Source organism: Xiphophorus couchianus, chromosome 16 (genome assembly GCF_001444195.1).
Source record: "Xiphophorus couchianus chromosome 16, X_couchianus-1.0, whole genome shotgun sequence".
Classification (NCBI taxonomy): domain Eukaryota; kingdom Metazoa; phylum Chordata; class Actinopteri; order Cyprinodontiformes; family Poeciliidae; genus Xiphophorus; species Xiphophorus couchianus.
Genome location: NC_040243.1, coordinates 3,602,410 through 3,628,071, shown reverse-complemented (window position 1 = coordinate 3,628,071; position 25,662 = coordinate 3,602,410). Strand labels below are relative to the sequence as shown.

At 36.9% G+C, this 25,662-nt stretch overlaps 1 protein-coding gene across 3 annotated transcripts in view; it reads right to left on the bottom strand.

Moving 5' to 3' along the window:
• Positions 1-419: 419 nt before the first annotated feature.
• mybpc2a (myosin binding protein Ca) overlaps positions 420-25,662 on the bottom strand; it is a 67,206-nt gene continuing 41,963 nt past the window's right edge. For 2 of the 3 annotated variants that reach the window (XM_028042899.1, XM_028042900.1), the window contains 17 exons: positions 25,238-25,407; positions 22,918-23,083; positions 21,445-21,551; positions 21,308-21,337; positions 20,438-20,577; positions 19,745-19,904; positions 18,789-18,893; positions 17,883-18,071; positions 17,631-17,765; positions 16,019-16,186; positions 14,655-14,743; positions 9,908-10,103; positions 6,932-7,071; positions 4,009-4,168; positions 2,748-2,884; positions 1,482-1,668; positions 508-657 (listed from right to left, as the gene is read on the bottom strand). In XM_028042899.1, coding sequence (XP_027898700.1) covers positions 629-657; positions 1,482-1,668; positions 2,748-2,884; positions 4,009-4,168; positions 6,932-7,071; positions 9,908-10,103; positions 14,655-14,743; positions 16,019-16,186; positions 17,631-17,765; positions 17,883-18,071; positions 18,789-18,893; positions 19,745-19,904; positions 20,438-20,577; positions 21,308-21,337; positions 21,445-21,551; positions 22,918-23,083; positions 25,238-25,407 — 2,308 coding nt within the window. In that variant the 3' untranslated portion in view covers positions 508-628. Of the gene's footprint in view, positions 658-1,481; positions 1,669-2,747; positions 2,885-4,008; positions 4,169-6,931; positions 7,072-9,907; positions 10,104-14,654; positions 14,744-16,018; positions 16,187-17,630; positions 17,766-17,882; positions 18,072-18,788; positions 18,894-19,744; positions 19,905-20,437; positions 20,578-21,307; positions 21,338-21,444; positions 21,552-22,917; positions 23,084-25,237; positions 25,408-25,662 lie in introns of all 3 variants that reach the window. The other variant, XM_028042898.1, reaches the window with a different exon arrangement.

The window sequence follows — 25,662 nt, the reverse complement described above, 5'->3', positions numbered from 1 at the left end:
TAAAGGTATTTCAGAAGGAAATGTGAGTAGTCAAAATTATTGTTCCAGGGCGTGCCGTGGTGGCGTAGGGGGATAGCGCGAACCACGTTTGGAGGCCTAGAGCCGTCGCGGGTTCGATTCCCGGACCCGGTGACATTTGCTGCATGTCTTCCCCCCTCTCCTTTCCCCTTTCCTGTCAGCCTACTTTCATCTAAGGGACACTAGAGCCCACAAAAAGACCCCCTGGAGGGGAGAAAAAAAATTACTGTTCCAGTCTAGTTAAAATATAATTAGAGATATCTTAATTTACTAATACGTCTAGTCATAAATCAGATATCTGGAGTGGAAATGTGGTGAAACTGATTTTATGATAAAACGGCCTGCCGTAATTTTGGTGCCATAGAAAACACATGGACACAGAAAGAAACCAGAGACACAGGGAGTAGTAATGGATGTTTTATAATGGTTCAGCGACAGGTCCGCTTCACGGTGGGGGGGGAAGATGGTGGCTTTCTGTGGGAGTTTATGGCTCGATTCTGATTGGTCACAGCAGAAGTGAAGCATGATCTGTTCTGATCATATTTATTCATGACTATCCTGTTATACATAATCCATTTACTGTTTCCGTTGGACTGTGTCCTCTGGCGCTTCATTTCTCTTCCGCCTTCTCCTGCAGAACTGTGTAAACAAAAACCACCAAGTCAAATACATGCAGTGCTGTGCAAAAGTATTCATACTCCACGTTATGTCACCTTACATCAACAAACTCAATACAATGTAAAAACCCGACTTTTACCAAGTATTTCTGTTCTAGATTCTAGTGCAAATATCTTAGTTCACTTGAAATAAGAAAACTAGCTTACAAGTAACTTTTCAACACCATATATGAGCTTTTTTAATGACTTAATATTGGCAGATTATTTGACTTATAACATGGGAAAATTGTCTTTTTATAAGTAAAATAATCTGCCTATGAAACTAGTATTTTTCATCAATATTAAGGAATTATTTACTTAAAACAAACTCATATTTATTGCTGAAAAGTTACTTCTAAGTTAGTTTTGTCTTATTTAAAGTAAACTAAAATATTCGCACCAGTAACTACACAAAAATACTTGGTAAGATTTGGTGTTTTTGCAGTGTAGGAACAAATTGGTTTTTCAAAAATAATAATCATTATGATTGACGGCTGTTATCCATCGCCGCGTTTCGTTCCTCATTAAAAGTTATAAAATAAAATGACAAGTTTGGTTTCCATCCTTGTATGTTTGTTCAACCAGCATCCTGTGGCAATTTTTAAAGTGAAATCAACTAAATAGAAGCGATTTTAGGTTACAGATGTCTGTTTCTAGACCAGCTCTAAACGAGGCATTGGTTGTTTTGACGTCTGTCATGGCGCAGTGGGCGGAGTTATGAAGAGCGTGACGTCATGTGTAAAGGGTCACCTGGGAAACGACATTGAGTTTGGTTTGTTTTCTAGATATTTGAAAGGAAATTCGCACCTCGAACCTCCAGCTTGCACTCCACCTCGTCGACCCCCAGGTCGTTGACGGCCCTGCAGGAGTAGCGGCCGCCGTCGAACAGACCGGCCTTGCGGATGTTCAGGGTCAGCACGCCCTGGTTGTTCTGCATCAGGAACTTGGGGTCGCCTTCGATGGCCATGTTGTTCTTCATCCACATGATCTTCGGCTGCGTTGGGGAGGGAAAACGTGAAATCAGGTCAACGTTTGTGTTTCTGATCTTTCCGCTCAGGCTCCTGACGTGAAAAGCCTTTTATTGTTCTGCTCACAGTTTGACTCGTAAAACACAGAAAACACAAAACTGCAGCCAGAGGAGGTAAAATGGATGCAGGAGGCTGCAGCCGCCGTCGCTGCGAGCTGCAATCACTTCCCCCTCATTTCCCTCAGGTTTACTCTGCTGCGTTTATTTATCCTCACTTCGCTTCATGCTTACATTATATCTCTACAGATAACTTGATTTACCAAAATTACAGCTTCAAAGATTTACATTTTTTAAATATATATTTAAATTTTCTGTTCTTGTCTGTTTTATTTTTGTGTCGCTAGGACGAAATAATTAAAGTAAACTTTATTTTTCTTCATCTGTTAATGTAAATATGATAAGTGATAATATATAAAAATAAGTAATGAAACCAAATAAAATTAAAAATGAGCATTTACACAATTAAATTAATACTTTCATCAAATATTTACATACAATTAAATAAAATCTCAGCTTTTTCTTCTAATAATCATAAATGAACAAAGTATGAACATTTAAATAATAAGAATTACATATTTTGATGATAAGTAATGTTAATGGAATATAAAACATTATATTTTTAGATGTTAGAAATTATTGTTTTTAAAGTAATTTTATTTACTTAAACATCAGTAAAAATTATTAATTTGTTTATTTTCATTCTTTAATTTTTTGTAATTTTTATAAGAAGAAAAAGCTGAGATTTTAGTAAATTTTTAATAGATTTAATGTTTTTTATTTTCTTTAGATACTATAATATATGATTTATTTATATTTATTAATTTACAATGAAATTCTTGTTAATTGTTATGTTTATTTGCAATAATACTTATGATTCCATACATGCCTCCAAATGTTTATAGTGATAAGTATAAAAACACAGATTTCATAGTTTAGTTATTTTCTGACTTACCTGTTTGAGTTTTTTAAGGAGTTTTGCTTTAATTCAGATTAAGTCTCTTAATTCATACAAAACGTTCCTTTATGGTTTTACTGAAGTTTGGTACCTTGGGGTAGCCGCGGACGGCGCAGCTGATGGCGGTGGTGTAGCCGGCGATCACGCTCCGGTCCACCAGAGGAGCCGTGAATTTGGGGGATCGGTTCATGTCCGTCTCCTTGAAAGCTTTGGGCTGACAGAGCAAACCTAAACAGGAAAAAAAAAAAACACGTTTAAAAACCTCAACCCGAGAGAGAAAAGCAATGTTTGCTGCAACGCAGAAACAAGAGTTGTTTTAATTTGACCAGGATTAGAATAATCCTGGTTGTTGATTCTCCCGGAAATTATTCTGGAGTCCTGCGTGTTTCACGGTTTCATCCATTAGCAGTCATTGTTTTTATTAGCTCAAAAATCCTTTGACCTGCTACAAATTGTCCTTTTTCTTCTTGGAGTGATCACAGCTTGTTGGCTTCTAGGCCTTCAGCTACTTTTTGACAGCTGACTTTTAAATATTTATAAATAGTTCGAAAGCTAAAGATTTAGCTTGCTAGCTAAATACATGGTTAAATATTCAGTTTGCTAACAAAATATTTAGTTTAGTTCTAAATCTAGTTCCAAACTATGTATTTAGCTAGCAAGCTAAATGTTTAGCTTTCTGACTTTATATTTAGTTAGCAAACTAAATATCTAGCTTCAAACTATGTATTTGGGTAGCAAATTAAATATTTTGCTTCAAATAACTATTTACCTACAAAGCTAAATTAGCATAAAACTAAATATTTAGTAAGGAAACATAATATTTCACTTCCAACTATGTATTTGGCTAATAAGCTAAATATTTAGCTTCAAATGGTTTAGCTAGTAAGCTAAATACTTAGTATCAAAGTAGATATTTAGTTAGCAAGCTATATATTTAGCTCCAAATTGTATATTTAGCTAGAAAGCTAATTGTTTTCTATCAAACTATCTAGTAAGCTAGATACTTAGCAATGAACTAAATATTTAGTTTCAAACTAAATAATCCATTGGTGAGATAAATATTTAGTTTGAAGCTAAACATTTGGCTTGCTAACTAGGCTAAATATTTAGTTTGTAAACTTTGCTTGCTAAGTAAATATTTAGTTTTAAACTGTGACATTCATAATTTAATTAATGGTGAAATAACTGAAAAATAACATGGTACAAAACCCAAAATCTGACTGTATCATCACAAGCGGCACCCAGTTCTTTTTTCTTTTTTTTAAAACCAGATATCAGTTTCAGTTTCCGGTCCGTGTGTTTTGGTTTTGGTTTTGTTTCTGAGCGCGCCGGTTTGCAGGGATCTTTTTCACCTGTTTTGTCGATGACGGCTGTGTTCTTGCTGATAGCGGCGTTGTCGCTGAGGCCACAGATGTTTTCGCTGAACACTCGGAAGGAGTACTCGTTCCCCATGACCAGGTCGGACACGGTGCAGCTGAGCCTGTGGTTGTGCTCGTGGACCGTGAACCATTCCTGAGACGGAGACAGGAAGTCCAGGCCTGTAGAGTTACTCAATCTCCATCTAATAATCTAATCATTTTTGAGTCAAGAAAATTCACAGGAGAAGCTTCATCGCCGATCCACTGTCTGGAACGATAACTCAGAGCTTTATTTGCTACAGTTCATGTATTAAAAGTTGGACTTTGGAAAAATTTTTTTAAATTGTCTTGTGGTAACATCTACGATGCTAATTTTATAATTTCTCTGAACATTTTCCAGTCTGATTGTTTGATTGGTTTATTGAGTTTTGGCCAGTGACGAGATTTAAAGAACAAATCTGAACAAACAGGGATTAAATTTAAAAGCAGTTACATGACAAACGTGAGCAGAAAAGTATCTTACATACATTTCTAAATAATCTTTTCATCACAAAATGTTTATAACTGGTTGAAGCAGTCTGGCAAAATGCAACTAAACAGCTATTTTAATCTATTTGTTGTTATTCTATTTAAATCATTCACTATTCTTTATTACAATGAAATACAAAAAGAATAAAGAAATGGAAACACCCTCCTGGAAGCATTTCCTTTAGCACACATGAAAATAAGCTAACGGTACGGATTGTGCCGATGTCTTTCCACCCTGGCATTGTGCTAGCACACATTAGCATTCTCCAGAGCAGCAAATTGCTAAATCTAATTATTTTAAATACTTTCCTAATTCTATAACTTTTACCTATCAATTTGTTTTTTCAATCCATTTTTCTGTAGATTTATACAACATATATTGACGCTAAATTATAACCAAGCTAGCACAGATGACTGGAAGAAGCGGATAAAAACAACAACAATGCAGCTTAAAAGTTAAATCTTTCTAAGTACTAGTGGTTGCTAATTAATGCCATGGTCAACAGCAGCCTGGATAACTGCGTTTCTCTGTAATTTGGTTGTGCAGTGAACACTCTTAGGAATATAAAGCTGCTAATATTTCCATCCAGCGTGGCGCAAACATGAGGGAAACGACGCATTCGGAGGCAGAAAACTAAAATCCATGAAATGAAAAGCAGAATGAGTCTCTGCAGAGGCGCAGAGGGCTGCTTAATTGGGTAATAATTCTTTGTGGGTTTAATATCTTTTGTGTTACATACAGTCATTTAAATTATGGTTTAATATGTATCAATTAAAGCCTTTAACTCAAAATGAAAATATTACAATCTGCTGCAGAACGAAACCGGAGTCCGGAGACTGGCTGTATTTTTATTTTAATGGTTCGTGGTTTGAAATGAAGGAGTTCTGGCATTTTTCAGAGTAACATTTTAAAAAAGAAGTGATGCAGTGTGAAAATAAATAAAGACGCACTTTAACCATTACAGCAGATTTGACTGATACGCTACTATTGTCCTGAGCATCCAGAGAGAAACTAATCGGTGTATAAATATGAAATAAGCACTCTACATGGACATGCTTCTGTGATTTTAGAGAAATACGTTTACTTTGACTGCATTTATCCAAAGGAACAATCATCTTTAGAAATAATGTATTATTAGTTGAGTTAATCGCAGGGTCTGTAATTAATTAATCGCAAAATTTTATTGACAAAATAAGCAACATTTTTAATTCAAAGACACGTTTTGGTGCTGAATTTGTGAAAATGATACATGAACTCAACAACAAAGATATTTTTTTATCCATCTGGAACTTTTGTATGTCAATAAATAAACAAATTATGGAATTAAATGCATTCAAATTGTTTAAAATGTCATTAATTGCCACTAAACTAGGGGAGATGTTTGTTGATCTTCTTGACCCAGTTGCTAACTGAAAGCAACCAATCAGAGCCAGGAGGTGGGTCTTAGCGCTGTCAATCACCATATGTGTAGCGGAATCTGCTGTCCTGTATACGTAGCTCTCATGTGATGTCACACTTTTGGCAACTTTGTAGCTGACGGCCATCTTGGTGGGTATTCGTAACTAACTGTCATGACAGTTGCTATGGAGTTACTATGACAACAATAAACAAACCACAAGCTTAGAACCAGCTCTTACTCAGTGATTTTTGAGTACTCTACTCACCTCTGTGTAGTACCAAGACAAATATCAGTGATATTTACTGTAGTACTTACTGCCAAACTAGCAAGGTTAGTGTCGCTGATGTAGCTTTTATCTGCTTGCTAACATGTAGCCTGTGTGTTTGTTACTACATGTACTTACTCAGCCAGTCACCAGAACTTTGACACTCACACCGTTTGTACGTCCTTTACAAATCCGTTGAAACATTAGATTGTTTGCCTCCATGGATTTCAGGACACAAAGCTCCTCCATGTTGTATGACTGTTTGTGTTCGTTAGGTCGTTAGCTATGTCGCAATCTAGCTAACAGCCTATAATGCAAGGCAGCCGAGTTTGGAGGCAGCTTCTTTTCCACATTGTCTGACATATTTTCATTCTCCGTCTCATATGGGTCGATCCCGACAGCAGCCATTTTGTATATTTTTCATGCTCATTTGTCAAGAGTGACAGTATATTTTATTTTTGTTGGTCTGGAAGCCATTGTTCATCTAGGCTTTACGCTGCTCTTGCCTACCAAGATGGCGGTTCAGTGTTGGGGATCACTTCCGGTTCAGACTTGTGGGAACTATGTATTATAAAGCTGTAAGTGGGCCATCATTGGTTGGTTCTTTAAGTACGTTAATGATCCAAACAATGAGATCGTCAGCATAAGAGCGGTTTAGCTGGCGGTTGCTTATACTGGTAGATTTACCCAGAACACACTGGGACTGTTCCTCCTTCATGTATACCTTCGTCTTCATGTCACATTTCTGGATGGTGTAGCCGATAATCTCGCAGTTGCCGTCATCTTTGGGTGGCTTCCACTCCAGCGCGGCGTTGAAGCCCCAGACGTCGGTGACGTGAACGTTGATGGGCGAGCCGGGCTTCTCTGGAGAGATCGCAAAGCAGACAGAGGTGAGTGGCAGGATTTTAGGTGAAACTCAGCAAATTTGACTGATTAATTGATTGATTTATATAGAGCTTATCCATGACCAACTAAGGTGACCCAGGACTGGAGGATATGGCTGAAAAACTTATCATGATCAGTTTTTTTGTTTTAAATTTCTCAAATATTGCCAAACTGGCTCCTGCTTTATCCATAATTTTCACTCTACGTTGTTTTTTAGTCTTAAGCAGCTGTGAGGCACGGTGGAAAAACCTGAAACTGCTGCTGCCCACGTTACTCAAGAAGTTGTTGCTAGGTAACCAAGTTGCTAGGTAAAAAAAGAGTGAGTGAGTTAGTTGATGCCACCAATGTTGCTTAGCTAGCGGTGAGAAGTAAAGCGGCTAAAGCCTTTCCTCTGCCTACGTCTCCCAGAATGCTGTGTGGCTCTGGATCCGAGTTCAGGGAATATTTTATATGTTGAATATTCTACCTATTGATATTGATCACATTTCTATCACAATATATAATGTTATTGATTTATTGTTCAGCCATAAGGCAACCAAAGCACTTTACAGTAAAAATCTCATCACAAGAAAAAAAACAACAACATTTAAAATAAGGAAAAAATGTCGCTACGCTACATGGTCTCTTAGGGTCACCATTATAAATCCACTACAGTAATAGAGTCTAAAACTAACAAACGCGTGAATTGCCTTCTCCAAGTCAGTGAAAATAAATCTCTTAAACCAACATTAGATCTTTTAAAACAGATTTAACAAAAGATTTAACAGTGGAAGGACAGTCTTTATTTATTTATCTTATTAATCTTTTAAAGAAAGATCTAACTTTTGTCAGTCAATCTAAACTCTCAATCAAATATTACCTCTTGCTTTCTGACAGTTTTATTTAGCTTAAAAGTCAGGACACTCACATCTGTGTCACCAAATAAAATACATTCAGTCTTTTTCTGGAACTCTGCTTGGGTTGCTAGGTGACAGGGTTGCTAGGTAACGGGCTGGGCTTTGCTGGCGTTGCTAGGTGAGGGCAGTGCCTGACGATTTGTGACGTTACATTCCGGAGATTTTTCTCCGGAGATATTTCCAAAAACATTAACTTATAAACTGTCAGAGTCGTTTTTTAAGCAGTTTGATTGTTTTTAGAAGCAGCAGGAACCCAAATAAATGAACAAAAATGTCCAAAATATGTACTTTGCATAATACGTCCTCCTTTAAGAGACAAATAGATTTGTAAGTCATCTGCATAACATTTGAAGGACAGTTTTTGCGCAAATATAAAGGGAAAAGAGAAGGGAGCCAGGGAAGGAGCCTTGTGGCACCCCACACACAACATAGAGAATGTTCTGTCAGATAGGAAGTAAATCACTTCAGCGCAGAGCCACGGATACCGACAAAGTGTTTTAAACGAGTCAGAAGGACAGATTGCTCCACCGTGTCAAAGGGTGATGTAAGGTCCAACAGAACCAGAATGACAGATTTGTCAGAAGTGAAGGATAAACTCTGCCAGACGGCTCTGAGACGGAAAGAAATCCCAACGAGAGACAAAAATCAACAGTTGCAGCAGTGGAGATTTGACAGATTAGAGAGATTGGCAGATTAGTTTAGCAAAGAAAAGGGATCAAGGGAAGGCAGAGAAAGGAAAACTGGCAAAGCAACAGCAAGCTTTGCATTACAAAGAAGAAGAATGAAGTCTGTTATTATTCTCTCGTCTGTGTGGTCTGTGTCACCGCGCAGCAGCGGAGTACAGCATCGTCGAGTGTTTATTATCAATCTCACTCTGCTGCTTCTGTAGTCCTCAGCGTGGTGACGGATCATCCGGGGAGGGGGCGCCAGCTGAGCCTCTCATTAGCTCAACCTTCCCAGCACCGCTAAGTGACAGAGTCGCCCTCAAAATTCAACCCTAATCCGAGTCAACGTGCAAATAATCCCCAAGGAACCCCGGCCCACGGAGAAGAGCCCTGCAGGATGGAGGAGCGGCGGCGAAGTCAGGATTACGTCTCAGAGGGGAATGAGCTCTTTGGTGGTTCGCTCCTCTTAGTCGCACATCCCTCGGATCAGGAAATGAGGAATTATCATCAAGTTTGGAGGAGAAATCTCGACATGCCGCGGATTTGGAAACAGGTTCCTAATCTTATACCTTGTGAAATTGGAACATGCGTGATGCGCTAATCCTAATGAGAGAACATGCAACTCTAGGAGGGCAAATGTCAGCGTCATACAGGTGATGAGTTTAAGAAGGAAAATGGCAACTTTTAAACAGAAAAAATAACTAAAAGAGTTCAAACCTGCAAGGTTTTGCAGGTTCCTAAAGTAAAGCTGCTGCAAATTATTACTTTAGCAATCAAGTAATCAAATATTTCCCTTTCTGTAGTAGCTACTTTAGGCTGTAAACTAAATATAAGAGAAAATGCTAGTAAATAAACCACTCAGTTGCTTCTTTTAGTAAGAAAACATATTAAAGGACAATATGATTACAATATCATTTATATTTGAAGTGTAAAATCTGATGAGAAACAGTTCATATTCATTTGTTAAAATCAAACTTAGTAAACACTGCTTTTCATAAAACATTTATCATTCAGTCTCTAGTTTATTACAGTTTATTAGGAGCATTGAAGACACCAAAAAAAGGAGGAAATTTTTGCAAACCTGAAAAGTAATATTTTCTAGAAAATACTCAAATTTAAAAATTCATCTCTGAAATGTGCTGGGAAAAACACAGATATTTCTATTTTCTATCGATAATTTTGAACCAGCCAGTTAATTTGCCTTGATGAATTTTCGGCTATTAGCTATCATGTTTGGTAACGTTCGTTACTGACCTACGACCTGGATCTCGAGGTCTGCGCTGTCCGTCTTGTCCTCGATCTGGACAGACAGGGTGTACGTCCCTGAATGTCTTCGCTCTGCAGAGCGGATGAACAGGATGGTGTCCACCTCGCTGGTGCGAGTTCCCACGGATTTGTCCTCCATTAGGGCTCCGTCTTTGAACCAGGTCACGACAGGTCGAGGTTTTCCCTGCAGTCATGGAAAAAAATGTCAAAGAAGAACTGTTAAGGTGTAAAGCACTTCTCTCTTCCTCTCATACACACACACGTTTTTCATTTTGGTGTTAGATTTAAGACGTTTTAGAACTGTTTTAAATGTGTCCTCAGATGTAAAAACAAAGAGGGTGCATTTATTTTCCACTAGGACTGTAAACAGCAGTGGCAGTAAAATCAGGCTGGATATTTCTCCAGTTTTATTGGTACAGAAACAGCTCCAGGAGCAAAATGTCCGCCTCTTATATAAGACGACAGAACGGTTGATGCTCTCTCTGTCTCTGGAGATCATCATGTAGCTTCGTTCTCCATCTCATCTTCCTCCTCTGAATCACTTTCTTCTTGTCTATTTTCGTTTACAACAAGCCTTTTGCTGCTTGCGTTTAGCTTCTTCTTCACCAGAGCCGTAATTTGCAAGTTGTTGTCAGACGCTGTAGTTGTCCTCGTGCCTTTAAAGCACTTGCTCTCTCTCTCTGTTGCAGGCGATATTTACAAAACGGATTTTTGTTCCAGGAGATGAAACAAAGAAAATGCAGCCATCAGGGGGAATCTCAGTTGTTGGTTCTTTTAGTAAACACACACGAGAAAATTAGCCTGGGTGTGTTGCACAGTCGTTTTTCTAGATAATTTGCTGCATTTTTCAGCAAATTCTTGCAGAAATAAAACAGAGAACGTTGCGTTTAAGATGTAAGCTCTTGATTCTGGGATGCTTTCATTCAAAGTTTTAATTGAAACGGCTCTTCTTAGAGTCTCAAATGATATTTTGATGCAGGTAAATGTTAGACCTGACTTCATCTTTTGATTCCGTTTATCACTGACGCTGCTAAATGGGGCATTTCACTGGAAAAACACAACAATCTACCAGGTATCTTTGGTCTAATTTCTACTACAAACATCTGAGCACACTCGCATATTTATTTTGAAATAGGACAAAACTGACTTACACGTAACTTTTCTCAAGAAATAGGAGTTTGTTTTTAGTCAATAATTCAGTAATATTGATGAAAAGGTTCTAGTTCCAGATTATCTCACTCATAACTTGGGAGATTAATCAATATAAAGGAATTATTGGCATAAATTAAGCTAATATGGTGCTTTAAAAAGTTACTCTAAGTTAGTTTTGTCTTATTTCAAGTGTACTAAGACATTTGCTCTAGATGTTTCTGGTAAGATTTTCCAAATTCTTACCAGAAACATCTCTCTGGTGTTCCGCCAGGTTCTGTTTTGGGGCCACTCTTGTTTTTGCTCCATTTCCTTCCTCTTGGTTCCACACAGTCATCCTTACAGGAAATCTCCTGTTCTTATGCATTCAGACTTCAGTTTTTATGTTTTTCTAATATGGAACAAACTTCTAGAAAACTGCAAAACAGCTGAAACACTGAGATCCTTTAAATCAAGGATAAAAACCCAAAGTTTTAGAGTTTCTTTTGATTAATAATAACAAGAGCATTGACCGGTATATGTGATGTACTAAAGCAGTGGTTCTCAAACTTTTTTCAGTGATGTACCCCCTTAAAAATATATTTTTAGTCAAGTACCCCCTGACACGGGCAAAACATTTTTGGAATTAAAAAGGGGTACAGTGCTGTAAAATCACTGTCTGATTTATTAAAGCCAAACAACTTATATCAGTGAACCTGACAAATACATCCATATTGCAAACATTGCATGGTTAAACAAAAATGAAAAACAGAAGACGGTGACCACCAGGAAGGTATAAAACCAGTCAAACCGTTTTATTTTAAAGGATATTGAAACTAAATACTGAATATAAAATTCAGTACATGAACACACATTTATATTTTATCGAACTTTTCACAAAATAATTTTTCCCAAGACTTATTATGAGGAGCCTACTGATTTTTTAAAGATATTTTGAAAGGCTTCACGTACCCCCTGCAGTACCTCCACGTACCCCCAGCGGTACACGTACCCCCATTTGAGAACCACTGCTCTAGGGTGTCCCTACGCTCTTTCAGGTCTCATACTGATGTTTCCAGTTTTGTTAGAGCCAAATTATAGACAGCGTTTCACCAGGAGACCTAGAGTGAGGAGCCCCGCCCCTTTCCCCCTTGCGCCTCAGACAGAGTTTGGGGAAAAAGATGGCGGTCGTTCTTCGTTCGCTAAAGCTGTTCTTGTTTACAGGTTAGTAGTGTGAAGCTGGTGGAAACTGTCCCCGCTAAAATGTAAATTTACAAGTTCATTCGGTGCTGGTTTCGTAATTACTTGCTAGACGTGTTTAGACGTTCGAGGGAAAAAGAGTGATTTTGTTTCATAATTACGGTTTGTAGCTATAACGGTAGTAAAACAGCCGTTATAGAAGTTTGCTACGTGTATCTAAACTTCGATACACTCTCCGACCCAACCTTATTAAGATTTCGGTGGTATCCTGACGGATTGTGTTATCTTTTGATAGGAAGTGTTAAAGTTACTCTGTTACATGTACCGGAAATCAGTTCTCATCAGTTTCAAACATTTATTATAGACGTTACCACTTTTCCCCTACTACCCTGTAATTGATTCTACTGTACTAGCTTAAGCTAAATCTAGTCCACTAAATATGCCCATATTAAGTTATAGAACTAATAATATGATTAAATCTTTCAGAGTTATTACAATTCAAAGAAATTAGTAGCCTTACAATTTCACTGAACTTGAGGAATAGTTTTCTTTTTATGTAAATCTGTAAGATTTAAATCGATTGTTGAATTGTTTTGATTTGGCCCATGGATGCTGTCACAGCTGGTGGGGGCTGATGTTGTTTATTGAAGTAGATGGAATATGGTTGTTTTGGAGCAACGGAAGGACACATGGACATGAATGCACAAAGGAATGTTCAATGTATGATTGCATGATTTCATGATTTTGACAATTTGTAATAAAACAGACAGAGTTTGGGGAAGAAAACGGCGGTCGTTCTTCGTTCGCTAAAGCTGTTCTTGTTTACAGGCTTCCCACTCGGAAGAAAGGAGAAGAAGAGACAAAACAAAACAAACATCAATTGTTACAACTGTTTCAATACAGCTGAGACATGTAACATAGGTATAAAAAACATTTTTTCTGAGGTAACAGCCTGCGATGTCATCGATGACATCACGTCCGTCCCTGACTGTCACTGATGACATCAGACCGACAAAACGAACGTGATGTCATCGATGACATCGCAGGCTGTTCCTTCAGAAGTGCTTGAATAAGACGACCACGTGGTAATGTGAAGGCCTGTGAAGGCCCTCACACCGAACGTGGACGCGAGGGCCTGTGAAGGCCTGGGATCCTTCAAGGACCTGGCCTGTGAAGGCCCTCGCACCGAACGTGGACGCGAGGGCCTGTGAAGGCCAGGGATCCTTGAATGACCTGACCTGTGAAGGCCCTTGCACCGCCACGTGGACGCGAGGGGACTGTGAAGGCCAGGGATCCTTCATGGACCTGGCCTGTGAAGGCCCTTGCACCGCCACGTGGACGCGAGGGGACTGTGAAGGCCAGGGATCCTTCATGGACCTGGCCTGTGAAGGCCCTTGCACCGCCACGTGGACGCGAGGGCCTGTGAAGGCCAGGGATCCTTCAAGGACCTGGCCTGTGAAGGCCCTCGCACTGCCACCTGGATGCGAAGGCATGTGAAGGCCCTGGCCTGTGAAAGCCCTCGCACCAGCACCTGTATGCGAGGGCCTGTGAAGTCGTGTAAAAGTAGTAGAAAAAGTTGAGTACCTTTCTACCGTTTCTACTCTCTGCTCCTTCCATGCGTTGCTCTAGAGCAGTGGTTCTCAAACTTTTTTCAGTGATGTACCCCCTTAAAAATATATTTTTAGTCAAGTACCCCCTGACACGGGCAAAACATTTTTGGAATTAAAAAGGGGTACAGTGCTGTAAAATCACTGTCTGATTTATTAAAGCCAAACAACTTATATCAGTGAACCTGACAAATACATCCATATTGCAAACATTGCATGGTAAAACAAAAAAGAAAAACAGAAGACGGTGACCACCAGGAAGGTATAAAACCAGTCAAACCGTTTTATTTTAAAGGATATTGAAACTAAATACTGAATATAAAATTCAGTACATGAACACACATTTATATTTTATCGAACTTTTCACAAAATAATTTTTCCCAAGACTTATTATGAGGAGCCTACTGATTTTTTAAAGATATTTTGAAAAGCTTCACGTACCCCCTGCAGTACCTCCACGTACCCCCAGGGGTACACGTACCCCCATTTGAGAACCACTGTACTAAAGTACTGACTTAAACCTTTTTAAACAATAACATAAATACATTGTAATTGCATTTTATTGAATAAAGTGAAATAATTTGAACCACCATAAGTGGCTCAATTCTAGATGCATTTTGTGATTTTTATTTTAAAAGAGTCCACTTGTTTACCTCTTTACAATAAAGCATAAAGTTGATTCTTCCAGAAACATTTTAAACTTTTCCTGTTATGTTCAAACGTCGTCGAAGAGGCTTTGATCTGCAAACATGAAACCTCTGCATGTCAGGAAAACAAATGAACAAGGAAGTCAGTTTTACCTGGAAAGGGATCAACAAGTTCACCTTCTCCCCCACAGCTTTGATGATCTTAGATCTCAGGTTGCGAGGGAGTCTAATCTTTGGATTTTCTGCATGAAAAGATGGATCACGCTTATTAGAGAGACGTTAATGTTACATTAACAATAATCCAGAGGTTTGCAACCTTAACAATCCAGAGACGTTTTTGCTCCCAGTCAAGCTAAATGGAGCTAAAAAAAAAAAAAAATCACACGACCTTTCGAAAAAAGACAACGTATAATCTTTAAGATAGGAAATTTGTTGTCAAAAAAACACAAAAAACATGCAACTTTTGAATGACTTAAAACATTTTCTTCTACTGGATGTTGATACAAGTGAAAAATTATGTAGCTGTTATAAAAGAAAATAGTTTCCAACTTGATGAGAAGAACAACTGATCCAGTTTTAGTGCTTTTCTGTAGCAAAAATATGGAAAAAACCTGAATTTGTAGTTATTATTTTTTTAAATCATTAGTTAGCAATTTTAGAAAAAGAGATTATGAGCCTTTAGAAGATCCAAAGAGCCACTTGTGTAGTCAGTTAAAATATATCAATGTGTATACGTTGATTCAGATTTAAAATATTCTCTGGAAAACGAGAAAAACATGAACCAAACCTGGGCTGCAGCTAATAATTACTTAAGTAATCAATTATTCTGTCACTTATTTTGATGATTAATTGGATAAAATTATGGTGCATTCTGCATAATTTTCATGTAACCATTTAAGCCTTTTGATACAATATTAGAAAAACATTAAAAGATGCAAATAAAAACTAAAACTGCAAGCAGTTGCACTGGTTCCTCGCCCGACCCGACAGCACTGTGCGTATATAAGAAAAACATTAAATGATTCAATTACTTTTTAAAATAAAAAAAATATATATTTTATTGCCTAAAACCTGATAACACAGCCTTCTGTTAGCATATGCTCCTCAGCCCTTTCTGCTTGATTTAGCATCAATTTAACATTTAGCATCAATAATTTGGTGGCAAAAGGTGCTTAACAGCAGATTTTGTTTACACAATTTGAACCAGATGAAGCCAAAACTGTGACTTGCAGAGTTCTGGGTAGAACATATTTATAGAAAATGTTTGTTTTGTCTTAAATATCAAAAGTGTATATATTTTTTCCACTGTTATGGCTTAATCACTGCTCTGAATATGTTAATGCTTCAGAAAATTTATTTTTTATTGCGTCTGTATACTCCAGTTAATGATTAATCAATTACTAAACTAGTTGACAATTATTTCAATAATTGATTAATCACAATTAATCGTTTCAGCTCTAAACCAAACCAAAGAAAAACTTCTGAAAAAAGCCTAAAACATTAAGCGAGTCTCTTACCAACGACCTCCCTGATGGTGACGGGCTGAGCCAGAGTGGCGGGGGGGCTGCGTCCAGCGACATTCACTGCAAACACTCTGAACAGCATCTTCTCCCCGGTGGGGAGGCCCTTCACCGTGTACTGGCTCATTTCCACTGGTTCCTTATTGGCCTGCACCCACTGGTCACCTGGGAAGACAGAGAGTTCATCAAACCCTGCCAGCAAATTAGGAAAAAATGTGTTATTGTTATTTAAAATTAGCATCAAGCATCATAGGAGCATCAGCTCAGACCAGAGCTGAAACGATTAATCATACTAATCGATTACTGAAAAAATTTACTAATTTAGTAATTGATTAATCATCAACTAGAGTAAGTCATTTGCTGTAAGAACAGTAAATAAGCCAAAGCTGTTAAACAAAACAAACATTTTGTACTTAAAAAAATAACAAAATAAAGCTCCTTTGCCTTTAAATATGTTCTACCAAAAACCCCTGGCTCACATTTACTACAGGAATGATATGTTATTACTTTTTAGGCAATAAAATGTTTATGTTCTTATTTAAAAAAAGGAGCCGAATTGTTTATTTGCATATTTCTAATATCGTAGACAAAAGGCTTAAGTGCTTGAATGAAAAATCTAAAAAACTTGTAAATTTTCTTATCCAATTAATCGATTAATCGTTGTAATAATCAATAGAATAATTGATTGCTAAAATAATTATCAGTTCCCTGATTTAAACAGTGATTTGACAAGTCAAAGGTTATTTCAAGTACATTTTGCTAAAGCACTAAAGGACCCAACGATATATTTTCTTGAGTTATTTTCTTTCTGGTGCAGAGATAACTATTTCAATTTTTTCTTCACTTAATTGAAGAAATCTGGTTCAAATTCTATATATATATAAAAAAAGAAGCACCTTTTGCTATTTAAATAGTAACAAATTAATGCAAAAAATTATTTTAAAAAATCAGCCCTACAATGTACTGATGTTAAGTCAAGCAGAAAGGTCTGAGCTTTATGTTGATTTTAGAAGTATTTTCGCTGCAAATGCATCCTTTGCAACAAATGGTCAATCGTTCACTAAATAAATGGTGAATCTTAGTGAAATGTTTATTTCCTTATTGAAATGTTTATTTCCTTATTGAAATGTTTATTTCCTTATTGAATTGTTTATTTGTACTTTTAATGTATTTCTAATATTGTTAGCAACAAGCTAAAGTTGTTAAATGGTCAGCAGAATGTGATAATTTTTATTTGATCAATCAATACAATATTTGATTAATTGACAGAATATTTGATTAATCTATAGAACAACCAATTAATCGATAAAAACTGTTGACTGATCAACAGAACAACTGATCAATCGACAAATATTTAATTATCTGACATAAAAACCAATTAATTGATAGGAATAATCAATTAATCGATAGGATAATCAATTAATCGACAAAAATAATTGATTATCTGACAGAATAACCGATTAACTGATAAAAATAATAAAATTAATCTATCGATTAAATGATTAATCGATAGAATAATCGATTGCTAAAATAATCATTAGTTGCAGCCCAAGCTCATACAACACGTCACGCTACTGTAATGCATTCAGATAAGATTTGTTTTATTTACTTCCTTCTGTGCAGTACTCAATGATGTAGCCGTTGAGGCCGCCGGCTCCGATCTTTTCTGGAGGTCGCCACTTGAGTGAACAGCTAGCGTCGGTCACATCCTCCACAGTGAGGCGAGTCGGCTCGCTGGTGGGGGCTGAGAGACACAAGAGCTAATTAAGACCTTAATACCTGGAATAAACGGGAAGGGAGGGCAGGTTAAGCTGCATCACAATGAGCGCTGGGTTAATTAGCCGCTCCGTTAACGACGCACCGATTGGCATGAAGGGCTGGGAGCTGGCGCTGGGCTGAGAGACGCCAACGCTGTTGACTGCAAACACTCTCATCTCGTAAAGAACGCCCTCAATCATCTTCTTGGCCTCGTAGGTGGTGGACTCGTAAACGTCGAAGTTTAGTTTGGTCCACCTGGCTGAACCAACCTTCCTTCTCTCCAGCAGGTACCCTGCAGTGAGCAGCCAAAAACATTTACTCAAGTAAGAGCAGCACGACTTCAAAAATATTTTATTTTAATAAAAATAAAAAGTAGCTGTCCAAGTAAAAGTAAAAGGTATTTGGTAAAAATGCTACTTGAGCAACTGATAATAAAATCTGATTCAATATATTAAAATGGCGTCATTAAACTACTACAAATAAATACAAAACAACACATTCAATTTTCAAATCAATATTCTCAAGATTAAACTTGACATAAAATCGATATTTACAGTAAGTAATGTGTAAATTAGAACAAGGTAATGACAGTAAATATTGTAACTAAGTTCAGCAGACAGAAAATAACAAAACAGCAAAGCTGGTGTATGAACAGGAGGTCTCACTTTAACATAAATTCCACTTGTGCATCCATGTTTCATATATTTTTGGTTAAAATGTTTGTTAAAGTTACTTGTATTGGATGAGAAATTTTACTCAAGCAACAGTAAACAATGACATAATTTCGAAATTGAACTTTATATTAAATTAGTTTGATGATCTGAAGCCTGTAAGTGTTACAAGAAAAATCTGAAGAAATCCATACAGGAGGCAAATAATTTTCCTCTCCACTGTAAATCAGAGAGTAGTTGGGATGAAATCAAAACAGATCTATTAGATCATGAAGCTGTTTTCTCCTGGGAGGACATCAGATGTGAAAACATCAGACGAGGCGTGTAGCATCGTTTACCTTTAACAGGAACGCCGCCATCAAACGCGGGAGGCTCCCATGTGATGACGGCAGAGTCCTCGCCAACTGATGTGCACCTGATGTTGTTGGGAGCGTTGGGCATATCTGGAGGTTACAGTCAGAGCGAAACTGTGATTAAAATGAGTCCTTGGATGAAAAAAGGAAAAGAAATTAGAGGTCATTTAACTTTTCCACAGCGCCAAAGGGGACCTGTTATGCAAAATTCACAGGTTTTTGGATTTCCATTTGGGTTGCTACTGCTCCTAAAAGCAGGCCAAACGTCTAAAGAAAACAGACAGATGGTTTTTGGCAATAAGTTAATGGTTTTGGGGTCTGGAAAGTGAGCTGTTACAAAAATCTTCTGTGTTTAACCCTTCATCTAGTAACCCCGGCTGAGCTCAGCCCGTTACCTAGCAACCCCGGCAGGGTTCTGCCCGTAACCCAGCAACCCAGGCTGAGTTCCGGGACATTTGGACAGCTGGTTTTACAGCTACATTCAATTTAAAAATACTTTATTGATCCCAAAGGGAAATTAAACGTCGATGTTGCTCATTTGATTAAAGGTCGGCAACAGCAGAGGGTGGAATGTGAGCAGCTGCCAAAATAACACTGGTGGACTTTCTTGGTAAACATTAGTGACGGAAGCTTACTGCAAAGAGTTCAATGTCAGTATGCGCTGTACAATGGCTGTTGGAAAAGGCAGGTGTTTTGTTGTTGATTCACCATCCGGAAACCACTTGCTGCATTCTTGTTTGTGAAGGAGGCTCTACTTCTACTCTTCCGAGATGTACGGTTATATAATTATATTCTGTTTTCAGCTATTTCAATGTAAATGTTGAGTTATTTGGATTTAAAGTGAAAATTCTGAACTGTCCAGAGTATCTAAGAATGATTTTGTGAAAATATAGCCCTAATAAGAAATAAAGATGTAAACGGAGAACTAAAACGTTACTGACCCACAACCTTGATGAAGAGTTCGGCCTTGTCCTCTCCCACTGGGTTGGTCACATTGATGATGTAGGGACCCTCGTCGCCTCTCTCTGCCCCGTCGATCACAAAGCTGCTCATGGTCTTCTCCGTCTCCACCCGGACCCGTCCCTCGCTCTCAGAAATCACCTGTCACAAACTGCCTCCTTTAAACGTGTTTATGAAGAATGTGCTTAAAATAATTAAGACAAATCTAATTTAGTTTTTCTCAGCAATTACAAACTCCATGTCAATACTTTTAGTCTGAAAATAAAGCTAACACATGTCTAAAAATGTTGTTTTCATTTGTGAAGTATCTACATTTCTTTTGTCAAATTATATATAAAAAAACAATAATAAATTGCTATATTTGACTCCAATTGTAATTTTTGAAATCCAGTGTAAAAAAAATAAAATCCAACAAATTTAGACCTTTTTATCTGATGTATTTTTTAAATCACCAAGATATATACTCAAGATTTTTTGGCACAACCAGAGCTCCATACAATGCCTTTTAGATGAAGGTTTCAGGTCATTGACGTCTGTCCTGCAGCCCTTTGGCGTAAACTCAAATACTCAAATGCTTATTTGGGATTCAATTGTGCTTCAAAAACAAGTAAACAAACAATATATCTCCCAAAATAACAACAATAAAAAAACAATTTTAAATCTGCTGATCTCACCTGGTCTCCTTTCATCCAGGAGATGACGGGGGTCGGCTCTCCCGTGACCTCAACATCTAGGCGGAGTTTGTTTCCAGCCACCACCGTGATGACGTTCCCGTCACCGCTGCCGCCGAAGTTCAGGTGGATTTTGGGAGGTTCTGTCATGTGATCATCCAAAGAGAAAACGTGAGCCAGGAAATCATTTAAATTATGAAGATAATGGCTGCTTAAAAGTTCTGATTAACTTTTAATTCTTAATGTTTTATTACAAAACAGTGGGTTGTTGCTTTAATAGTGGATAACTGCATGTAAAACAATGTTTCACCTTTTGTTTTGTCTACAACAGTAAAATAATTTTAGTAATTCATCCTGTTTCTCCGTCTCTCCCACCTGATCTGACTATGGAAAAAATAGTCTTTTTGGGGGGCAAATTTAAGCTTCACACTTTTTTTAACTCAAAAATGTTGTTGCTATGATTAATTATAATTAAGAAACTGATTTCATTTTTTCCCAAAAACAGCTTTAAAGAGACATATTTTGTAAAAATGGAGCTTTGCTTATGCATTAGTAGTAGTAATATTGGCACATTATGTCACTTGTAACATGAGAAAAATATTTTCCATTAGTAATAATCTGCCAGCAAATTCTTTGATCAATATTAAGGAATTATTTTCTCGAAACAAGATCCTATATTTTGCTGAACAGTTAACTGCAAATTAATTTTGTCTTACTTTAAGTGTATTTAGATATTTGCACTAAAATGTAGACCAAAGTACTTGATGTGACTTTGTGTTTTTGCAGTGTATCGTGCCGAAGTTTCTATAAAATATTACAAAACATTTTGTCATGCAACTCTTTGGATAGTTGAATAAAAAACAGAAGAATTACCTTCTATGGGAACATATTCAATCTTGACCTCTAAGAAAAAAGGAAATTATTCTTTGTAAATAAAAACGGCTGAAGGGCTGTGTATGTTTAAAAAATTCTAAAAGCTTAAAATGTTTTTTTTTCTGTATCACCCTCACCTATGAAGTTGAGTTTGGCAGACAAAGAAAGAGCGTAGCCGTCTGGGACGAAGGTGTAATCTCCTGCATCTGAAGCCTGAACGTCATCAATCGTCAGCTTGTGGATCCTGAGGATAATTAGGCAGATGTCACAAAACAAACAAACAAAAAATCTATATTTTTATGACTTGTGTTTATCCTGAAAGATGACGCAATCTTAAGAAGTGAGGCTTTCACCTTGTGGGATTACAATCGCCTCATGGATCTCCTGCTTTGATGGAGAAGGAAGGATTGCTGTGAGAAAGCCCAGACCCCTGGGGGGTGCATGCTCCATCTGAGGAAGCTTTTATTGTGTGTTTTCAGAGGTTAACGCCTTACAGACTGCAGCCTATCTGCAAAAATAGGTCAAACGACTAAAAAAAACCCTCTGGTAGTAGTTTGCCAAGGCATTTGGCAGCCAGTGCATACTGTTCTTCACACTGCAAAAACACAAACTTTACCCAGTGTTTTTGGTCCAGTTTCTATTGCAAGTATGTTATTACACTTGAAATACGACTAAACCAACTAAAGTAACTTTTCAACAACACACAGGAGCTTGTATTAAGCCAATAATACAATAAATACAAAGGGACTAGTTCTGTCTTATTGCAAGTGTATTAAGATATTTACACTAGAAACTAGATTGAGCAGATTCAAATTTATCAATCGGGTGAGTAATTTAAATGCTAAACACCACAAATTATTCATTTACACATACAGTATATATGCGCTGACATCAATTTCACCAAACTTTCAGGTTTTCTTGCTAAGAAAAATGTTACTTGCAAGTTAGTTTTGTCCTTTTTCAAGTGTATTGAGAGATCTGCACTAGAAACTAGACCAAAAGTACTTGGTAGGGTTTTGTGTTTTTGCAGTGCTTTACAAATACTGGATACTTCTCCAGCTTTTTCACAGTTACTCCAAATACAAACACAAAGTTAGATTATAGGTGATAAACAAAAAGTAGTTAGCATAAAGGTATAAATTGCTTTTACACTAACTACTGGAACCACATTTTGCTGCTTTCTTTGTAATTATATAATTAAGTGGAGGTCTGGACTTTGATTGGACCACTAACACGTGAAAATGCTCTGATCGAAGCCCTTTTAGCTCTGAATGACAAAACTAACTTACAAGTAACTTTTCAGCAAGAAATAGGAGCTTGTTTTAAGTAAATAAGTCCTTATAATTGATAAAAGCAGATTATTTCACTTAGAAAATGAATTTTTTTCCAATGTTATAACTGAAACAATGTCACGGTGGAATTAGCACTTCTCCAACTTGTAAATTAGTTTTGTCGTGTACTAAAATATTTGAACTAGAAACTAGTAAAAAACTTCGTAATAATGATTTTTTGGTGTTTTTGCAGAGCAGGTTGATGGGAGAAAAGGTGTGAACAGCAGTTTCCCTGAATTAAAGCAGAGACTCAGGTTGCTGCGTAACGTTTGGGAGTACCTGCCGATGTGGGCGACTTTGATGCGGTCGCTGGGCTGAACCTCAACGCCATCTTTGAACCATTTTCCCGTCACGTTTTCATCGGACACTTCGCACTTGAACACGGCCTGCTCAGCTGATTTCACTGTCACGTCAGCGATGCTCTGCAGAATCTCCAGCTCTTTATCTGCATAGACAAAATGAGGTTTTAGCAAGATTAGTAAAAGAAAAACCCTGCAGTGTTACTACAGCGTGGCAATTAATTGGCTTTGTGTAAATTAATTTCTGGAGATTAAATTTTTGGGGAAATGATGTTTTTTTTTTGTTTCTTTAGCCAATGAACTCCTTGGGTTTCCTTAGCTCAGAATAAAGTCGGCCCACCAACGGCGGCCATCTTGTTTTACAGCTTCTATTTATTCGGACTTTGAATTCAGGTCAACTACAAGCGTCAGGCTAAGATTTATCCTTTTTTTTAAATGATGAAAATAAAGTCATAATTTTATGAAAACTCCAAAACTATTTATACATATATTTATATATAAGTGATGACATAATGCTTAATTGAAATACTTCATCTCTAAACATAAAGAATTAGATTTTTAAACATCAAATTATTATCAGTAGCAAGACTTTGAAATACTTGTTGAAACAATTGTCTATTTAAAAGAAAGAACTCCATGAAACTGAGCTTTTTTTTCTTATTAAAACAACCTTTTTTTGGTCATTTAAATTTATAATTTATGGTAAAATTGCGTCTTTTTTCTGCTAGTATCATGACTACATTCTCATACTTAAATAAAAATTAAGCCTGGCCTCAATACTCTGTCGCACAACATAAAAAGTGAATTAAAAGAACCATTACAATTGGAACTGATATGAAAACATTTTAGATTTTTAAGCCATATCACCTGGTCCTAATTCTTACAAATAGAAAATCCTATTAAAGGGATGTTTTTCATTTAATCAGGCTGAAAGTGAAAAAAACTTGAGAAAGATTTTAAAACTCTAACGTTCTTTTTAGCCCCTTTAGCTACGACACTCCTAAGTAAAATCCAGTGCAACAAACTGACTTCAGAAGTTACTTATTTTAGTAAATATATTCTAACTCATGTGTCTGCTTCACAATATCACAAAGCGATGAGACAGAAATGTGAATCCTTTGATAAATCTGGTGATGAATGTTGATTATTTTATCCTCAAAGACGACGGATTCTCATGGTACAGAGATGTTGATGTTCGCAGATCTATGATTGGACTGCCGGTAATCTCCCCAATTAACAGAGAAGGACGGACGGCAATTTTCACACCATAATCAATTAGCGGACTCGTCTGGAGCGCCTGGGAGCAGAAACCAGTAAGAGGTGGAAAGCAAAATGAGCCTGACGAATGCTGAGAGCCGCTGATACAAGAAATTAACCAAGTTTTATTAATTACCACATAAGTAATGACTAATTTACTCCTTTTCATGCTTGTCAGAATGGAAAACGTCAACATGTTCGGATTAAATTCCAGGGAGATTCAAGCTGGTAAACTTTAAATAGCAGCTGATTATTATTTCCATAAGAGCTCAGAGAGATGTTTATTATGCTAGGAATAAAAAAACACAAAAAAGGAAGGACGCATTTTTGCCAGAAAAACTCAGATATTTTGAGATCTCAGAAATCTATCAGAAAAAACTTGGACATTTTTGAGCTTGAAAAATCAAAAAAAAAGAAATTTGGAAAAAAAAGACATTTTGTGATTAATTCCAAAGATTTTCCCCCCAAAACTGGAAATGTGAGTTTTAAGTGTCAAAAATTCAGATTTTTTTTTGCAAATTTGATGAGATCCATCTGAAAAAATAGTTTTTTTAAAGCAAATTTTAAACTTTTCAGTTGCTTGCAAGAATAAAAAAATATAGTTTTGTTTTTTTTATTTGTGACTTTTCAAATTAAAAAATGTGTTTTTCAAGAGAATTTCAGAGATCAATCTCAAAATATCAGATTTTTTTCTAGCAAATTTTAAACTTTTCAGTTGCTTGCAAGAATAAAAAAATATAGTTTTGTTTTTTTTATTTGTGACTTTTCAAATTAAAAAATGTGTTTTTCAAGAGAATTTCAGAGATCAATCTCAAAATATCAGATTTTTTTCTAGCAAATTTTCAACTTTTCAAAGTTCTCTGCATTCATTGTTTCTTGCTTTGAGGCATTTTGGTGAAAATTTATTCCTCCTTTTTTATGTTTTCTACCTAAAATGGCCCAAACACGTCGTCATAGTTTACAGACGGCGTGTTTGGGCCATTTTGGCATATAAATACCAAACATTGGCCTGTTTGTTTGGATAAATCAAGTCTTCCTGTGACCTTTGACCTCCAGCTCGGCACTGGACTCTCCGCCGTTGGTGAAGGCGTAGTACGTCCCGATGTCGTCTTTAGTGGCTTCGGTTATGATCAAAACGTGCCTCTTCCCGTCTTTCTTGAACCTGTATTTGGAGCCGGCCGTGTCTCTGTTCAGCTCGACTCCGTCTTTCATCCTGAGGAGAAAAACTCGATCACAATCAAACTATAAATAGTTTCTCTCACTTATAAATCCAAGAGTTACAATAATACATTACATCTGATTTAACTTGAAATGCTTCAATGTAATTTAATTGCTTAATTTTTCAGTATGAAAAAAACCAAAACATTTTATTCTGGAAGCTGATTTTTAATTAATGTAGTTCAGTTTTCCAACAGTTTTGCATAAGTCTCATAATATAGTCAATTGCAAGCAAAAAAAGCTCATTTTA